General features: G+C 44.5%; 1 protein-coding gene across 1 annotated transcript; it reads right to left on the bottom strand.

The window, feature by feature from the left end:
* Positions 1–1,066: 1,066 nt before the first annotated feature.
* LOC110605450 lies at positions 1,067–1,702 on the bottom strand. Its single transcript, XM_021744041.1, has one exon. The coding sequence runs from the start codon at positions 1,700–1,702 to the stop codon at positions 1,067–1,069; it is 636 nt and encodes a 211-aa protein (XP_021599733.1).
* Positions 1,703–18,068: the final 16,366 nt, after the last annotated feature.

Genomic DNA, 18,068 nt, shown 5'->3' with positions numbered 1-18,068 from the left:
TGAAAAAGGCACACTTGGTCGGGTTTAGCCTCATCCTGTATTGCTCCAGCACCCTGAATACTTCCTTGAGATCTGCTAAGTGCTGTTCAAAGGTCCGACTATTCACCACCATGTCATCCACGTACACTTCTACATTTCTCCCTATTTGGTTTTTGAAAATTTTGTTCATTAGTCTCTGGTATGTTGCTCCTGCATTTTTCAGCCTGAACGGCATGGCCTTATAACAATAGGTCCCGTCCTCCGTTATGAACGAAGTCTTCTCCTCATCTGTCCTGTTCATGAGGATTTGATAATAACCAGACATAGCATCCAGAGACGACATATAATCAAAACCAGCCGTGGAATTGACCATTTTATTAATATCGGGGAGGGGGTAACAATCTTTGGGGCTTACCCGATTCAAATCAGTGAAATCTATACACATCCTATACTTGCCATTGGCCTTTTTTACTAGTACAGGATTTGCTAACCATTGTGGGTACATGACTTCCCTTATGAACCCTGCGTCTTCTAGCTTTTGTACTTCCTCCCTGGTGGCTTGTTGCTTCTCTTTCCCCACTACTCTCTTCTTTTGTTTCACTGGTTTAGCCTCGGAAAAGACGTTCAGCTTGTGGGTCATTATTTCAGGGTCTATCCCGAGCATGTCTGATGGCTTCCAAGCGAAGCTTGAGGAGTGACCTCGGATCAGAGCCATTACTTCTACCTTTTGTTCTTTAGTCAAGCTGGTGTTGAGACTGAAAACATTATCTGTTTCTGCTTCTGATAAGGGGAAGGTTTCCAGCTCTTCCACGGGTTCTGTCCTGGCCTCTTTTTTCTCGTCCCTGACTTCCATGACCTCCGAGTCGCATTTCTCGTTAGTCTGGTTTGGTTATGCCACTGTGGCCATGTACACCACCTTTGCTTCTTCTTGCCGACCTCAGACTATCCCCACTCCCGCCTCTGTAGGGAACTTCATAGTCAAATACCTGATGCTGGTGACTGCCTCAAAGTAGTACAACATAGGTCTTCCCAGTATTGCATTGTAGCTTAAGGGAAGCTTTACCACAAAAAACACAACGTAGTGGGTTCAGGACTGAGGCGGTTCTCCTAGAGTCAGTGCCACCTTTACTTTCCCCTCCACAACTACTGGGGCTCCTCTGATTCCTTTTACTGGGGCTTGATCTCGTACCAGTTGATCTTCGGGGATTCTCAGCTGCTGGAAGACCCTGTATGGCAATAAGTTCACCTTGCTTCCATCGTCGATCAGGATCTTCTTGACTCGATAGTTATAAATAACAGCTTCGATGACTAGGGCATCATCGTGAGGCCTCTGAATTTCATAGGCGTCTTTAGAGGAGAAAGAGATGACTGCAGGGGAGTGCTCCACCACTTGCATCACTTCACTGCTACTCCCCTCCCTGTCACGATCTCTCTTCTTCCCCCTCTTGCTCATCCGACCTCCAGTTCCTCCAACAATCATGTTGATGGTTCCGCTAGAACCATCATTAACTGGTCCTGCCCCCAGCCTTCGAGGCCCTTCTGCTGCAGGGATTTGTTGGGGTCTTTCTCCTTCAGGTTTCTTTACAAAGTTTTGGAGGTGGCCCCTCTTTATCAGTCTTTTGATTTCATTAATCAGTTGGTAGCAGTCATTGGTATCGTGGCCGTGAGTGTGGTAGTATTGACAATATTTGTCAGGATCTCTTCGATTTGCTTCTGTTTTCATGGGCTGAGGCCACTGAAGAAATTCTTTATCCTGGACTGCTATGAGCACCTCAGCCCTAGAGGCATTGAGGGGTGTGATTGCTTCTGGGACCTGCGGTAGTGGCGGTCTTTGCTCTCTCCTATCCCAGGGCTATCTGTATGCCTCGGGCCCCCTATTCGATCTCCTATCATGCTTGTCTGACCTCCTTTCGTATCTGTCCGACCTCCTTTCTTCTTGCACTTTTCTCATGTCCGTTGTCTCCCCAGCGAACCTGCTAGTTGTTAAGGCATCATCCTGCCTTATATACTTTTATGCTCTCTTCATTAGTTCCGCCAGGGAAGTGGGCGACTTCCTACATAAGGAGTGTAATACCCGGCTAGACTCCGGTATCGAAATTCCTACCGTCCGGTGGAATCTCGGATGTCGGAGACCTCTAGAAGGGTAAAACCATGTTTTCATAAAATGTTGTAATGTTTTAAGCAAGATGGAAATGAGTTTTTGCGTGAGAACAACCTTGGAAGAAAACCCAGGTTAGGCCGCCGAACATGCAGGCATTTCGGGTGTGCCTTAGGCCTCCGAAGGCATAGTGAGGGAAGTCCAGGTTCGGCCGCCGAACCTCAACTTCGGCCGCCGAACATGGCATGCATGCGGAGGCACGTTCGGCCCCCGAACGTGGCCTGGCCAGCCACTATAAAAAGGTCCCTTAGCCGAAAATGGGCGAGCTTTTCTCTCCATTGTCGGCCAAGGTGAGCTCTCTGCCGTCCCTCACCAATCTTTGAGTTCTTCCTTCAAATCTTTCACGATTTTCACAAGTTTTCATCTTGTTTTGAAGATTTTCAAGTTTTGAGCAAGTTTTGAGCTTGGAGACCCAAGGAAGTTGAAAATCTCCCATCTCCAAGTTTAGGTCGTCCCTCTCTCGATCTTCAAGAGGTAAGGGCCGATCTTGAACTCATTTCATGCTTTAAGTAAGTTTTATGCCAGTTTATGGGGTAGAATGGCATGTATAGGGTTATATGAGTTTTTGAGCTAATGTTGTGTTTTTGAACAATGTGGCTTGCAAATGCATGTTTGATGTGTTGTAGATGGGGCTTAGGATGGTTTGAAGCCCTAGGAGCTTATATGCTTGTGTATGTGTGTTGTAGAATAGGTTTATGCATGTTTGGTTTGGAGTGGGAGGTGTATGTGCATAGAAGAGCTGAGTTTCTGCCACTATGGGAGAAACCAGGTTCGGCAGCCGAAGGAACTTTCGGCCGCCGAACATGCTTGTGGAGGCAGCCTTCGGCTGCCGAAGCTTGCCCCCGAAAGGAGACTTTCGTCTCTGTCTGGGAGTTTCGGCCGCCGAAAGTGCCGCTGAACATGCATGAGTTTCGCCTCTGTCTGGGAGTTTCGGCCGTCGAAGGTGCAGCCGAACCTGCCTGACTTTCGGCTTTGGAGAGACTTTCGGCCGCCGAACCTGCCGCCGAAAGTGCCCTGTCCAGCCCTCTTTTGCATGTTTTTCTATGATTGTTTCATGATGTTCTAGGGGGTTTTTGGGGAGTAGTTTAGAGTTATGTTCATGTATGTTTGGTCCCTCATTTGAGTCCACCTGTGTAGGTTTGGACCCGAGGAACCGAGGACCCCAGCAATGAGTTCAGCTGCTTCTGAGTCAGTAGAGCTTCAGCCAGAGGTGAGTGGAATAACTCTTATGCTTTAAATTAAATAAATCAGTTTTAGCATGATTCACGCATCATGAATGCCATGAGAAATAATAGGGTGTTTGCATTAGAACTCACGAATATGTTGCATTGTATAATATGTTGATGATGCGGATGAATGTTGAATGATCCTTTAGTCCTCGTATGTTATGATGATGATGATACGGTACGGAAGACCAGTGAGGCCCATTCTACGCCCCTGGCACCATGTAAGAGAAAGTCCAGTGAGGCCCATTCTACGCCCCTGGCATAGTTGGAATGTTATGTTATGCTATGTTATGTAAGAGAAAGACCAGTGAGGCCCATTCTACGCCCCTGGCACAGTTGGACCATGTAGAGGACTATTGGTGACAACTTCATCCTTGATGTGATATGATTGTGATGTGATGCATTCCATGTTATCATATGTTTTATTGTTCTGCTCACTGGGCTTTATAGCTCACCCCTCTCCCTTAACCCCCAGGCTTGCAGGTACAGGGTAGACCAGGAGGTCAGCAGGAGTAATGAAGTCTTGGTTGTAATAGATAGTGTGGACATGAAAAATGTTGAGCTGTTATGTATAAGTACAGTATAGATATGCTATGTAACGATGTTTATGGATGTTAGAAGTGTGCTTGACCATAGATTGTTGTTATCCCTTTTAATACATGATCTCAGATGTTTTATGAGGTATATGTAGACCAACTCAACGCATGTTATATCACCCATTGGGGTACTGATGAGATCCCATAGAGGGGTCAATGTTTATGTTCAGTGCATGCCCAGGTTGAGTTTGGTATATGAGAGAATGAATGTAACGATAAGTTCAAATTTTTATGTATGTTCTTGATCATGTATGGGATTAAACATGTTTACAGGTTGTATGTCAGGCTTGCTACGGGTCTCGGCGGCCTTAAGCCGACCTGGATCCTAGCGCCGATAGCGGTCCGATTTTCGAGTCGTTACAAGGAGCCAAAGAACTCGGGGGATGTGGTCCCCTTCTGCATGACTTCTACTGCTCTCCCTTCATCGAGCTCGGGTATCTGTAAGGCCTCCGTGTTGAAACGGGCTACGTACTCTCTTAGGGACTCACCCTTTCTCTGCCTAACCGTTTTCAGATAACTGGTTTTTCTGTCAGCCGGTACTCCTGCTATAAACCAGCTGATGAAGATATTGGCAAGGTCACTGAAAATTTTGATGCTCCCGGCCTCTAGGCTATTAAACCAAGCTCTTATTGGGCCTGTAAGCATTGTTGGAAATACATTGCACACCAAGGCATCCGATAGGGTCTGCAACTCCATGAAAGTCTTGTAACTAAGGACGTGCTCCCTCGGGTTTTCCGCCCCATCATACATTGTCATGGGTGGCATCATGAATTTTTTAGGGATGGTTTCCTATTGAATCCATCCTGAGAATGGTGACGACGCGGGCAAAAGGATCTGGTTGCGGTCTTTGGCCCCCAACTCAGCCAATAGTTGTTCCTTCATTCTTTGCAACTTCTGATCTACGCCTTCCTCCTCCTGCCTAGGCTTCTTCTCTGGGCGGTATTCTTCTCTCCATTCTTCATTTTCTGATCTTCCCACTGGCCCCGTGGAGTGGCTCTCCACTTCGTCATTCTCTATAAGCTCTCTTATCCTCCTTCTGTGAGTTCTGGCCACCGATTCTTCTTCCCTACCGATTCTTCTGCTTCTCTCTCCTGTCTCTCTGCTACTCTGCTGGGGGATTGGCTGGTTGAAGGTTGGCTGAGGTTCATTGGTTTGAACTCCTTCGGCTATAGGTGGTGCGCTTGACGGGGTATTATGACGTCTCTGTTGCATTACTTGCCCCAGCCATTGAGCAACATTCTGTAGTTGAAGGGCCATGGTCTAAAGATCTTGGTTGGATATGGTGGCCACGGGTATGTTCCCTATCGAGTTCGGCGAGGGATTGAACAGTGTTGGTGGTTGGCTAGTGAGGGTTGTAGGGCTAGAAAAAGAGAACCGATGTCCTTCTTGGGTAGGGTTTGGATCGTTTGGGGTGTTAATAGTGTGGTTTTCGCTGAGGTTTGTCATTGTGGATCTCAATGGGTGTAAAGAGAGTGGAACTCTAGTGACAGGAAAAATCTCCTTCGTTCCCACAAACGGCGCCAATTGATGTTCTGATATCCAGAAAAAATAGGGTTTACAGTAGTTGAGTGAGCTTGGTCCGAGAGGAGGGTCCTCCTCTCCTTTCATTCACTTTCTCTTGCTTGCTAGTGACGCCTAACGGCTTTTCCACTACAGTGACGTCCATCCCTGTCAGACAGGTCCGTACGTGCAGAAGTATCAGTTTTCTCACCTACGTCAGGCAGCCATTTAATTTTCTTCAGTGCGCATGCGAAAAAGGGCTACAGATGAACTGGGTCGGTTCATTTATCATCATACCGGGTGACAGAGCATAATTTAGCCCACTTTATCATGATAATCTTGTTGTTTATTTACACCTTTTCTACCTAATTTTGTGGTTTTAACCATGTTTTGCAGATATTAGGTGTAAAGAGACAATCTGGAGAAAATGCTCTTAAAACTGCCAAAAAGTGCCAAATATGGAAAGTTCCAGAAAAGAAAAGTTTTCATATATGGAAAGTTCTAAATAAGGAAAGTTTTCATATATGGAAAGTGCCAAATAAGGAAAGAGTCAGAAAGCACAGTCAGCAAACTGTCCGAAATTCGAACTGCAGAATCTTTCCTGCCTTATTTAGAACATGTGCCAAGAAAGGAAAGTTTTCAAATAAGGCAAGTTTTCAGAAAAGGAAAGCCTTCAAATGAGGAAAGTGCAGAGGCAAAAGCAAATAAGGAAAGCTCAGTCAGGAAATTATTTGAATTTCGAATCGCAGATCTTTCTTTCCTTATTCAAAGATGTGCACGTACTGCAGCAGTCAAATCTTCCAATTTAGGCAGCAAGGTCTCATCAAGGCACACTTGCCTCTTCTGCGTTCAACATTTAAAATTCAAATGAAGGCTCCACCTAAAAAGGAAAGACTGGACATATATCTTTCCACTTCTGCACATTAATGACTGCATTCTCCTGCCTCTTTTGCAATCCATGCGCGCGCCACCTCTTCTGGAAGCATGATCCGCGCGTCCTTCCTCTTCTGAAAGCCTTAGTACGTGCATATTTCCTTATGAACATCAAGCCACGACTTTTCTTCCTCTATTGGCAGCCTTGGATCGCTCTTCCTTCCTTTTCAAGCACAAGGTACGCTCCTTTCCTATTCTGAAGGCAATCTGCGCGCCAACTTCCTTCTGAAGCCTTGCAGTCCGATTCTTTCCTCTTTTGCAACAACTTGGGCAGCAAGTTGCACATGGGCAGCACCTTGGGCAGCCTCTACACTAATTAGGAAGCAAGGTCAGCATCTAAACTTATTTAGGAAGCACAATCTGCGCCTCCTTCCCTTTCTGAGACCAAACCGCGCGCACCAACTTCCTTCAGCAGTGCATTTTCGCGCAGCCTTCCTTCTGAAGCCGAAAAGCGCGATTCTTTCCTTTTCAAACACATCTTGGGCAGAAAATACCTCTTGGGCAGTAAGTATGACCTAGGGCAACACTTTTCAACTATAAAAAGTCACATAAGAAGCCTCTACAGGGTCGGACACTCCCCTTGGGAGACACCTACGAATTCACATCTCTTCTTCTACCTTTCTTTTTTTTTTTCTTTTTTTTTTATTTTTGTTTCAGCCATGAGAGGCTGAAATCTTTCATTCTAGTTGAAGAAATAGTGAAGCTTTAGTTGTATTGTGGGTTGAGAGACTTGGACTACATTGTTTATCTTTTGGTTATTCAGTATTCTTGTGATTTCATGCTTAAAGACATTATTGCTTTGTTATTTAAGATCTCCATTGATTCTTTGTTGCAAGGTAATATATTGTTGGTTTGAATGATTTTAAGTCCGAAATTGCTTGATTTGTTCAACCATAAGAACACTTGGTGCACCACCAAGGAAATTGCATGATCTAGTGTTATCTCCATGCATGTGGGTGACTAGAATTGGTTCTCTCTATATCTTTATGCAATTGACTATTGTAAAAGGCCTAAGGCTCAAAGACGTTCTTTGGCAATTGTTAATTAGTAATTAATTGGAGGACTTTCCCTAATTGATTTAATCTTAAAGAGAGACAATGGATGTGAGAAGCTTCTTCAATCTCCATGGCCAATTTATTGAATCAACAAAGGAACATATGAGTCAATGATCAATCCCATCAACTAAAGTGAATCTGAATCTTCAACTAGAGCTTTTCTTATTATTGTTTTCTCTTTTATTTTATTATTCGCTTATTTTATTGCTTTCAGTAGTTGTTTAATTAAATCAATCTCAAACCCCCATTTTTTGTTTCAGTTATTTTTGCTTTCAGTTTATCTCGTTTCAGTTTATTTCTCTTTCAGTTTATTTTTATTTCAGTTTTGTTTTAGTTTATTTTCTTGGTCTTGAAAAGGAAGATAGGTAAGTATCAATTCCCTGTGGATACGATCCTTTCACCACTATCTACAGTATTAATATTGTTGGTAGCTGAATTGATTATTTTTTACCGGTCTCGACAACCGTTCTGTCAAAATTGGCGCCGTTGCCGGGGAATTGATCTAACTTGTTTATTTTTCTTTCAGGACCTGATCTGTACTGCGAAGAACACTATCTGAACAAAAAAAAAAAAAAAGAAGAAAAAAAAAAGAAAAAAAAAGTCACCCAATCACACCACTCTTCTGAAACATCTCCATCGCACCTCTTCCATATTCAGCCACCTAACCTCTTCTGCATCCGGCCGCCGAGCCTTTCGCCAAAGGCACAGACACCATCGCAGATCTGAATCATGGATGAGGTAAGTATGTCCAATATTGATCCTCGATTGTCATATCTGTAACGACCCGGAAACCGGACCGCCACCGGCGCTAGGATCCAGATCGGCTTAAGGCCGCCGGGACCCGTAGCAAGCCAAACATACATACTGTTACCTGGTCAAATCCCATACATGATTAAAGCTTAACCATAAAAACATGAAAACTGAACATCTGCTGAACCCAAACCTGACCTGTGCATGTATCCTGACATGAAACATACATCATAAAATCATAAAAACCTCCACTGGAGTCCTCATCATATACTCCAATGGGGTAACATTACATGCCTCAAGTTTGGTTCACAACTCAACATATAATATAAACATAACCATGCATTAACAGGGATTAACCAATCTATAGGGCCAAGCACACGCTAATCCATAAACATTAACTCTCCAATCAGTTACATACATTATCTCAACTTATATTACATGTCCACTTCCAAAACTACTCAACTGATACATAAACATACACTATTACATAAAACACACGTCTCTTAATCTTTACCCTGCTGACTTCTGAGCTCTGACTTAAACCTGCAACACTGGGGTTAGGGGAGAGGGGTGAGCTAAAAAGCCCAGTGAGTAGAAACAGAGAAAACAGTTCATTTTAAACTAAAAACATTTGCTTTAATTCCTCCATTTTTAGGTATATTATTATTCATTTAACTTATTCTTATTCATGCTTTCATGAAATGCGTCACAACACAGAGAAATCACATAATCTTGTCCGTCTCGGGGCTTATGCAAGATTTATCCCCCACGGACCCTGGTTTCTGAGAGTCTGTCTTTTTGCATGCATCTTTCCTCTCAGAGGATGGACATGACATCAAAAATCCCTCTGTCGGTGCCCGGCTCCCCCATAGGAGCTCACAAAGGCCTGTAACATACATGACATGGTGTCTGGTCCACAGAGAGCTCACATGGACTTTCCTACATGTACTTGTCCGGCTCTCAAAGGACAAAGACAAGACTCGTGACAGATATGGGCTATTGAAGTCGCCTCGGTCCACCCTACCTCAGCATCAACATGAAATAATGCAATGCAACATATTCGTGAACTAGTGCAATCAACCTACTATACATAATCATGATGCATGAACATGCTTTAGGCATTAGATTTGTGCATAAAAGATTAAGTTTAGTTCTACTCACCTCCTGGCAGACGCTGACTGACTCTGCAACTGCTAACCCTGATGGCCTCCTCGGTCCCTCGGGTCCGATCCTACACAGGTGGACTCGAATGAGGTGCCAAACACATTCTAACAACTCATAAACATACCCCCTAAAACCCCTCTAAACATCACTTAAACATGCATGGAAAACACCCAAGAAACGGCTGGACAGGGCACTTTCGGCGGCACCTTCGGCGGCCGAAAGTCCCTTCCAGAGACGAAACTCGGGTAGGTTCGGCGGCAGGTTCGGCGGCCGAAACCCTAGGACAGAAACGAAAGTCCCTCCTTCGGGGGCACATTCGGCAGCCTAAAGACTGCCTCCCATGCAGGTTCGGCGGCCGAAACTCCTTTCGGCGGCCGAACCTGGTCCCCTCTGGACGACAGGTCCGATTCTGCCAAACCAAAAACCAAACTCAAAACACCCCAAATCCTTACATACTCTCTTCCAAACATGCATACTCACTCCCACAAGCATAAAGGAGCATAAACTAACATAAACTCCTCAACACAAACATCACATAACATACATTGGGTATAAAACCCACATAAACCTTAAACATGCATTTCTACCCAAACTCAACCATCAAACTTTATAAAACTTACTTAAAACTTCATTAAACATAAGGAAAAGCAAGGATCTACACTAACCTCTTGGAGATCGAGGGTTGGTGTGACCCGAACCTTGGAGATGTGGAGGAAACCAAGCTCCAAAAGCTCCAAGCTCCCAAAACTCCTTTTAAGCTTTAAATCTTCAAACACAAGGGTAGAAATCATGAAAAACTTGAGAGATGGGTGGAGAAAACACGAAAACGACCAAAGGAAGGCATAAACTCACCTGAGCTCGAGAATGGGGAGAAAACTCGCCCATTTCCGATCTGAGGGCCCTTTATAGGTGGCCTGGTCGAAGACCTTCGGCAGCCTAACGTGCCCCCTAAACTCATGCATGTTCGGCGGCCGAACTTGACTTTCGGCGGCCGAACCTTGGCTCGTTTAAACAAGACTTTCGGAGGCCAAAGGCGCTCCCGAAGTCCTTCCATGTTCGGCGGCCGAACTTCACTTTCGGCGGCCGAACCTGGCAAACGCCTCCTTGGTCTTTTCTCTTCAAAACTCAATTCTTTTTCAATTAAAACCATTGAAATCATTATAAAAACATTTAGAAAATCCATTTTACCCTTCTAGGGAGATCCAACACCCTAGATTCCGCCGGAGGGCAGGAATCCCGATGTCGGATTCTAGCCGGGTATTACATTCTTCCCCCCTTACAGAACATTCGTCCCCGAATGTTCCTCAACTACTCATGCATAAAAACATAACATAAGAACATATTATCGTACATACACATCAAGCAAGCAATCAAGCAAGCAAGACCTCTAAACTTTCTCCTAAAAGAGACACGGCATTGCCGGAGTCAAACTCCCGGTTCTCCTAAGAACACTCCTCAAACTGGGGTGATTCTACAGGACCTCTCCATCTGAATCTCCTTGTTCCAAAACTAACTAACTGATGTGTCCAAGATCCACAATAGCTGCTCAACTCAGGTGAGATCCCTTGGGACCTCCACCTCTGGTTCCTCAAGAACCCTACTTGGATCTGACACGAACTTCATAAAGTGGAACGTGGAAATCCGAATGGATTCTCTCCCTTATGAATCACCCTTCTCAAAGGAGACACCTCAAGCAATACCTCAACCTCCTCCTGAAACTCTTCCTGCTTCCACTGCGCTACTCTGATCTTCTCTTCTGATCCGCAAGGATCCATCCTTCTTTTCCACAAAAACCGGCACTAGAACACCCCAAGGAGAGTGACTAGGTCGGATAAAACTCTCATCTACTAACTCCTGCAGTTGCTCCTCCAACTCGAAACTCTGCAGGTGCCAACCTGTAGGGAAGGATAGAAATGGTTCTGGGTCCAGACACCACTCCTATTCCAAGCTCTAACTCCCTAACAGATGGTAAACCTGACAGCTCGCCTAGGCAGACATCTAAGAACTCTCTAACTACTACTGGCACTGAGGCTGGTTCCCGACCCAACTACTAACTCCCCAGCAAGAACTAGAACCCTCTGACAACCCCTCCTACGCACCCTATGAGCCTGACAGGCTGACATCAAACTTCTAGGCAACCTACACTGTCCCCTCAAAAGACTACCTCTGACCCATCCTGTCCTCTGAACCTGGCCACCTAGTCTCTACGGATCAAGGTAGCACCACAAGTAGAAACCCAATCCATTCCGAGAGTGACGTCTGAACATTCAAGTCCAAGACCTCAAAATCGGGTGGATGGATTCTACCCTCAGTTGACACCTGAACTGAACCGGCAGACTGACTCTGCCTCAGATGGATCACACTTGGGTCCACTGACCCTGAGAGAACACTCTAGCCTAGAAGTTATCAACTCAACCTCTCGACGACTCATTAGAGTAACTAAGGAAAGAGAAACACCAAGGTTCACAAAAGCATGCACATCAGAACATCAAAGTGAGCGTACCTGACACCACCATGTTCGATGTGTCTGCCTCCTGCTGAGCCTGGACGAAGATCCGAGCCGGAGCTGACGGACCTCCTCTAAGGGAACCTGCTGAAGAAGAGGCCGTCCCTCTCCCTCTGCCTCGACCATTAGCCTGAAACATGGTTTGAGCTGCTGGCTGAGTCGCTCCACCTGAAGCTGCCCGTTGAGACTGAGCTGACCGGAGCGCATTAGGACACTCACGCGCCATGTGCCCCTCCTGTCTGCATCTAAAACACACTGTCGTCCCAGCCAGACAAGCTCCCTGGTGTGTCTTACCACACCTCCTGCAACGAGTTGCACCCGAACCAGAGCTCGAACCACCAAAACCTAGACTGGCCTTCAAATTCTGCCAAAACTTCTTCTGCGACTTCCTGAGACCTCTCTTCCATTTCTTACCTCTCGTGGCAGCTGTACTCAGAGTGGAGGGATCAATCCCTCCTGAACCCGAGATTCTAGAATCCTGGGTCTGAGCATCCTCCTGAGAATCTCCCATGCCTTCCTCTGGCACTCTGATTCCCAAACTGACATCCCTTCTCTGCACATCCGACTCTACTTCCCTCATACTAGCTGACATCCTTCTTGGAGCCATTGCTTCTCTGCTTACATCAAAAGACCTTCCAGGGTCCCTTGATGTTCCCCATCTGCTAACTCCCCACGACTGCGCTCTAGGCAGGGTAGGGGGAAAGGTGTCCATACCTTCCCTTTCAGATGGAACTCCAGTCGATTCCACAGATCGACGAGTACCCCACATCCTGACTCCTCTGAAGAACAACACACAAGCATATAATCAATCATTAGCATCATATGGTTCATACGAAAACACATGAACCTACATACATGTCATACGTACATACATAGCATATCATACATAACATTAATGCACATGCATAAAATCATGGCATTACACATCATCATCATGACAGGACTCAACATCCTATCCTAGTGGACATGCTCTTACTCTTAATCTTTCTTAGTGTGCTTGCCCTTCTATGACCTCTAAGCCAACCTCTTTCCGATGTGCAACACACCGTACTCTCGAGGCCCAAAGCTCTGATACCATTCTGTAACAGCCCGGAAACCGATACCCCGCTGTAACGGCCCGAACCATTCTGTAACGACCCGGAAACCGGACCGCCACCGGCGCTAGGATCCAGATCGGCTTAAGGCCGCCGGGACCCGTAGCAAGCCAAACATACATACTGTTACCTGGTCAAATCCCATACATGATTAAAGCTTAACCATAAAAACATGAAAACTGAACATCTGCTGAACCCAAACCTGACCTGTGCATGTATCCTGACATGAAACATACATCATAAAATCATAAAAACCTCCACTGGAGTCCTCATCATATACTCCAATGGGGTAACATTACATGCCTCAAGTTTGGTTCACAACTCAACATATAATATAAACATAACCATGCATTAACAGGGATTAACCAATCTATAGGGCCAAGCACACGCTAATCCATAAACATTAACTCTCCAATCAGTTACATACATTATCTCAACTTATATTACATGTCCACTTCCAAAACTACTCAACTGATACATAAACATACACTATTACATAAAACACACATCTCTTAATCTTTACCCTGCTGACTTCTGAGCTCTGACTTAAACCTGCAACACTGGGGTTAGGGGAGAGGGGTGAGCTAAAAAGCCCAGTGAGTAGAAACAGAGAAAACAGTTCATTTTAAACTAAAAACATTTGCTTTAATTCCTCCATTTTTAGGTATATTATTATTCATTTAACTTATTCTTATTCATGCTTTCATGAAATGCGTCACAACACAGAGAAATCACATAATCTTGTCCGTCTCGGGGCTTATGCAAGATTTATCCCCCACGGACCCTGGTTTCTGAGAGTCTGTCTTTTTGCATGCATCTTTCCTCTCAGAGGATGGACATGACATCAAAAATCCCTCTGTCGGTGCCCGGCTCCCCCATAGGAGCTCACAAAGGCCTGTAACATACATGACATGGTGTCTGGTCCACAGAGAGCTCACATGGACTTTCCTACATGTACTTGTCCGGCTCTCAAAGGACAAAGACAAGACTCGTGACAGATATGGGCTATTGAAGTCGCCTCGGTCCACCCTACCTCAGCATCAACATGAAATAATGCAATGCAACATATTCGTGAACTAGTGCAATCAACCTACTATACATAATCATGATGCATGAACATGCTTTAGGCATTAGATTTGTGCATAAAAGATTAAGTTTAGTTCTACTCACCTCCTGGCAGACGCTGACTGACTCTGCAACTGCTAACCCTGATGGCCTCCTCGGTCCCTCGGGTCCGATCCTACACAGGTGGACTCGAATGAGGTGCCAAACACATTCTAACAACTCATAAACATACCCCCTAAAACCCCTCTAAACATCACTTAAACATGCATGGAAAACACCCAAGAAACGGCTGGACAGGGCACTTTCGGCGGCACCTTCGGCGGCCGAAAGTCCCTTCCAGAGACGAAACTCGGGTAGGTTCGGCGGCAGGTTCGGCGGCCGAAACCCTAGGACAGAAACGAAAGTCCCTCCTTCGGGGGCACATTCGGCAGCCTAAAGACTGCCTCCCATGCAGGTTCGGCGGCCGAAACTCCTTTCGGCGGCCGAACCTGGTCCCCTCTGGACGACAGGTCCGATTCTGCCAAACCAAAAACCAAACTCAAAACACCCCAAATCCTTACATACTCTCTTCCAAACATGCATACTCACTCCCACAAGCATAAAGGAGCATAAACTAACATAAACTCCTCAACACAAACATCACATAACATACATTGGGTATAAAACCCACATAAACCTTAAACATGCATTTCTACCCAAACTCAACCATCAAACTTTATAAAACTTACTTAAAACTTCATTAAACATAAGGAAAAGCAAGGATCTACACTAACCTCTTGGAGATCGAGGGTTGGTGTGACCCGAACCTTGGAGATGTGGAGGAAACCAAGCTCCAAAAGCTCCAAGCTCCCAAAACTCCTTTTAAGCTTTAAATCTTCAAACACAAGGGTAGAAATCATGAAAAACTTGAGAGATGGGTGGAGAAAACACGAAAACGACCAAAGGAAGGCATAAACTCACCTGAGCTCGAGAATGGGGAGAAAACTCGCCCATTTCCGATCTGAGGGCCCTTTATAGGTGGCCTGGTCGAAGACCTTCGGCAGCCTAACGTGCCCCCTAAACTCATGCATGTTCGGCGGCCGAACTTGACTTTCGGCGGCCGAACCTTGGCTCGTTTAAACAAGACTTTCGGAGGCCAAAGGCGCTCCCGAAGTCCTTCCATGTTCGGCGGCCGAACTTCACTTTCGGCGGCCGAACCTGGCAAACGCCTCCTTGGTCTTTTCTCTTCAAAACTCAATTCTTTTTCAATTAAAACCATTGAAATCATTATAAAAACATTTAGAAAATCCATTTTACCCTTCTAGGGAGATCCAACACCCTAGATTCCGCCGGAGGGCAGGAATCCCGATGTCGGATTCTAGCCGGGTATTACAATATCTAACCTCTCTTTTGGAAAATTATGTCCAACAACTTGAGCGATCTCGGCCATGTGGGATGTGTGCACAAATAGGACACCTAACTGATCAATGTCCTATGCTTTATGAGAATTATCAACAAGTACATGCATTTGAAGGATACTATGGACAGCCAAGACATGATCCGTACTTTGACACATACAATCCATATTGGGGAGACTATCCGAACTACGACTATGCTAAGGATGACCAATACCAGGACTATCAAGGATATCAAGCCCAACCAGCACCTACAAGTTCAGATCTTGCCTCTGGCGAAATGGCAAAGATGATGCAAATGATGCAACTGCAGATCGGGGAATTGACATCCGCAATGAACAGATCCGACACTCAAGGGAAGTTACCTTCTCAAACAGAAGACAATCCCAGAGAGAATGTGAATGCTATTACATTGAGAAGAGAGGAAGAGCTTCAAGATGTGTGGGATGATGATGAAAGTTCACAAGAACAAGAACAAAGTGCTGAAGAGAAACAACCAGAAAACTGTTTATCCAAACAAACGGAACAAACGGAACTTGTTGTTAATTTAGATATCATTAATTGTTTGAGTAAAGATGTTTTTCATATAAATCAAGATGATATACTAAATGATGATCTTTGCAGGAAAGAAAGCCAGAAAGAGCCAGAATTGGAAGAAACTGACTGTTGCATCCAACAGGTGGACTGCAGCCATGTGCAGAATGAACAGGAGCATATCGCACCACTTCAGCTTGGTGCGCAGATCAGCCTTGCGCAGACTAAAACCACCACCTTTCGGCTGCTGAACTTCACCACCTTTTGGAAGTCGAACTTCACCACCATTCGGCCGCCAAACCTCTCACTTCAGCTTCCAATGCAGAACAGTCCTCTTCCACCTCCCTTTCAGGTAAGTCCTGCACAGAAAGAGCAAACTGAATCCAATTCAGCCATTCCTCCATCGCAGAAAGCCCATGCACACAATGAACAAGAGGAAATCCAAGATCCAAAACCAAAGGAGCATGCAGATCTATGCCTGCCCAAACCGCCGGATAAGGTAGAGTTTGTTTTGCCTGAATTCAGTATTAAATTGCAGCTACCCATGGAGAAATATGAACTGGAGTTCAAAGTGCTGCCCAATCATCTCAAAAATGCAAACATAAGGGCAAGAGGCACACCTCATCTGAAAGAAGAGAAACTGATCATGTTACTTCATGAGTACATGAAAGAAAGAGGATGGGATATGACCAAAGCAAAAGGCATGCTACACTTTGTTCTCAATTCTGTTGGGACCCTTTTTCCTCCCCCAATTACTTGAGGCAACTTGCCAAGTGGATCACACCATACAACACCACACCAGGGGAGTACTCAGTTTCCTTTGTTCTTTTATGTTTTCTATACATTGAGGACAATGCATGATTTAGGTGTGGGGGTGCGGATCTCTGAAATTTTTAATTTTTTGCTTTAGACACATTTTTCCTTTCAGTTTGCATTTTCCTTTTAGTTTTTTTTTTTCTTTTAGTTTGCGTTTTCTTCTCAGTTTTCCTTTCAGTTTGTGTTTGATCAACCACAGTCTTCTTCTTTTTGATTGCTTTACTCAAATTGATGAACTATGTTGGATGAGCTTTCTTTTCATGACCCCATTGATGTGATGACTCTTTAAACCTAGGTTGAATCAATTGCAATGAGATACATTCATGTTTGGGAATTGCTTTTTGAATTGAATCTTTGAGCTTGCCATGGTGAAAAATATATTGATGACACTCATTTGAGAGAATGAATTGATTGATGTGTGAATGAACTTAACATGACTTGTTTTAGCAATTGGTGTTGATTTGCCCAAATAATTGAGAAAAAGAAATTCAGAAAAGGCCTAGACTTCATGAGCACAAATTGAAAACTGTTCCAATGGTCAAAAGACTATGAACAGAGCTAGTAGCCACTTGGACAGGTGACCAACTGAGTAACTGGGGGTGGGTATCACCAATATGTACCTTCACGTCAAAAGGTTGGTGACTTTTTCAAGCAAGTTTAAAGTGCAAAAAGGCTGAATAAAGTACTTCGAGGTAAGGGCAAGTCACTCTGAAAGCTAGAATATGTCTTAATTGAACAAGAACTTGTGCATGTATGATCTCTCTCTTGAGGAAAACCAATCCTAGCCATGGTAAGTAAAGGGAAACAAGGAAAGAGGTGAATGCATATATTCTTTATTGCAATGCTTCAAAATAGGGGTCTAGAGTAAGAGCTTAAATGGACATAAAGGATCAAAGTAAAGAGAGTTTGTTTGACTGTGTTTGTTTGCTTGAGGATAAGCAAAAGGTTAGGTGTGGGGGTATTTGACAGAGCATAATTTAGCCCACTTTATCATGATAATCTTGTTGTTTATTTACACCTTTTCTACCTAATTTTGTGGTTTTAACCATGTTTTGCAGATATTAGGTGTAAAGAGACAATCTGGAGAAAATGCTCTTAAAACTGCCAAAAAGTGCCAAATATGGAAAGTTCCAGAAAAGAAAAGTTTTCATATATGGAAAGTTCTAAATAAGGAAAGTTTTCATATATGGAAAGTGCCAAATAAGGAAAGAGTCAGAAAGCACAGTCAGCAAACTGTCCGAAATTCGAACTGCAGAATCTTTCCTGCCTTATTTAGAACATGTGCCAAGAAAGGAAAG

Source organism: Manihot esculenta, chromosome 17 (genome assembly GCF_001659605.2).
Source record: "Manihot esculenta cultivar AM560-2 chromosome 17, M.esculenta_v8, whole genome shotgun sequence".
NCBI classification, from domain to species: Eukaryota; Viridiplantae; Streptophyta; class Magnoliopsida; order Malpighiales; family Euphorbiaceae; genus Manihot; species Manihot esculenta.
Note: the sequence above shows the minus strand (reverse complement) of the source record. Positions and strands in the feature narration are given on the sequence as shown.